The following is a 2,126-nucleotide window of genomic DNA, read 5'->3' as shown; positions in this document are numbered from 1 at the left end:
AGGTCATTTGGATTCATTACAAGTGCTGTGGAAGAACCTGACAAACCGGTTTCAGGCTGCATCTGGACGTATAAAGGTGTTCCCACCAACTAGAAACTACGAAAAGGGCTCAAGCACTCATCAAGGTGGAAACTCAACCACCAGCACGGCTCGCCTGATTTACGGGACAGCCAATCCCGGTTGCAGCATTACAGACAAGGAGACTTTTCCTTAAGCCGATCAGCCACGAATAAAAGCAGGGCACTCACAGAAGAGAAACAAACAATCAAGAAACTCGGATCTTCGCTTTCATTTCTGGAGGAAGAAAAGAGGAAAACAGCTCTCGTTAAGATGATGATGATGCAGCAGCTCACAGAAACCCCCAACCAGAAAAACTCCCTCTTCAACGCCATGAACCGCTTCATTGGCGCCGTCAACAACATGGACCAGACCGTCATGGTGCCCAGCCTGCTGCGGGACGTCCCGCTGGAAGAGGACAGGGAGATGAGCTCCCTGAAATCGGATGAGGACGAGGGGGACATGTACAGCTACTACCAGCTGCTCAAGTCCATCCGCAGGGACATCGAGTGGGGGGTAAGGTGCGCTGCGGCCGATGAGAGGCGCAAGGAGAGCATGAAGTTCACTCGCATGAACTCGTCCGCGTCCACCTCTTCCTCCGCATCATCATCATCATCATTATCATCATCCGACGACGACGAAGAGGACGAAGATCTGCAGAAGCAGTTCCAGTACCACCTGACCGGGCTGCAAGGGGTGCTGTCCAAGCTCACCCTACAGGCCAACTGTCTCACCAAGCGTTACAAAAAGGAGGTTGGAATCGGAGGATGGGGCCAGTAAGCTCGGAGTCCGCAGATACTGAATGCCCAGATTTGTTTATTAGACTGGCTGAACGGACTTCTCTCAAAGGGCCTTTTTTGCTGCTACTGTTACTACTGATGAAAATTATGGACACACATTTGGATGGTAGAGAAAAGGGCAGCTTATTTCTCTCTATAGTCCTACATGGTGTTGGTCTACTCTGTGGTATTGACTGTAGATGTGTTGATCCTGGAGATAGCATTTGTGTACTTAACACCAAACCCATATGTTTTGCACTCCACAGTGTTGTACACCTTCAGGCATTCAGCTCCTGTGATATTTTGATGAGGCATATTTAAACCTTTATTTAATGTATAATTTATTACCTCTCCCCAAGAGCCAAATGTTATTTCAAAGTTGGAGAAGAAGTGGACTGCGTGAACTACAGGACCTGTCATTTGAACCGCCCCTCTTGAGGGGGAAACTGACAAAAGATTTAGCTTCCTCTCTGTGATGCTGATGATGCCAGTGTGTTCAGATGTATTTGTCTTTGTGTGAAGTCCTCTTTCAAATCTGACGTGTCTGTGTCGTTAAATTGTGCTTGCATGGAAGGAGGCAGCTGGCTACCGCTAGCTGCCTGTGATCTCCTAATGTCCTAGATGGTCAATGAACCAGAATCAACTGATAATTCATCTGCATAGAGAACAATGAGGGCCTCCACATGATGCTTTGTTGTTGTTTTCATTTATTTGCTATTATCATGGTATTATTGGAGATGTCCATCTGTCGAAATAAGATAATGCTTTTGTATGCAACTTCTGCACCTTTTGTACTGAAAATTCTTTCTAAAATAAAACTTTTATACAAACTTACTTCATTGGTTATGTAATATTTTTTTCATGAATGCAGCATTACATTACAGAATAGACAAAGCAGAAAACCAAACTGAATTTGGCCTGTTTGGATGGAAAATGTGTCTCATTCATAGGTTTCTGCTTATGTTCTCCATAGTGCAGTGTTAGTACAGAACACTGACATATTACAGTACTGTGTTAAAAAGCATGTTTGTGGTATAAAACACCTTCTGATAATGTTTACTTTTTTCTAGCCATTTCTAGCCATAAAAAATATAGTTCTTCTGTGTTCAGAACCAAGGAAGCCTAATAATCATACTCAGTTGTCATTTTGTTTAATTGCTGAAAAAATGACCCAGCTATACAGTGTGAAAAGCATCAGGACAGAAACACTGCATCTGTTCTTGGGAGGGTCTTCATTTCTATCCCTTCATCTTAACAGGTGTTATCAGACAGTGAGAATTGTTTCATTTT

At 43.8% G+C, this 2,126-nt stretch overlaps 1 protein-coding gene across 1 annotated transcript; it reads left to right on the top strand.

Annotated features, from left to right (window-relative positions):
* LOC119904334 (mid1-interacting protein 1-B-like) lies at positions 1 to 1,670 on the top strand. The gene has a single exon (XM_038720925.1). The coding sequence runs from the start codon at positions 331 to 333 to the stop codon at positions 835 to 837; it is 507 nt and encodes a 168-aa protein (XP_038576853.1). The 5' UTR covers positions 1 to 330; the 3' UTR covers positions 838 to 1,670.
* Positions 1,671 to 2,126: the final 456 nt, after the last annotated feature.

Source organism: Micropterus salmoides, unplaced genomic scaffold (assembly GCF_014851395.1).
Source record: "Micropterus salmoides isolate LMB-PRFRI ecotype aquatic unplaced genomic scaffold, ASM1485139v1 Ms_hic_scaffold_15, whole genome shotgun sequence".
NCBI classification, from domain to species: domain Eukaryota; kingdom Metazoa; phylum Chordata; class Actinopteri; order Centrarchiformes; family Centrarchidae; genus Micropterus; species Micropterus salmoides.
The sequence above is the reverse complement of the archived record's forward strand: the minus strand, read 5'-3'. Positions and strand labels throughout refer to the sequence as shown.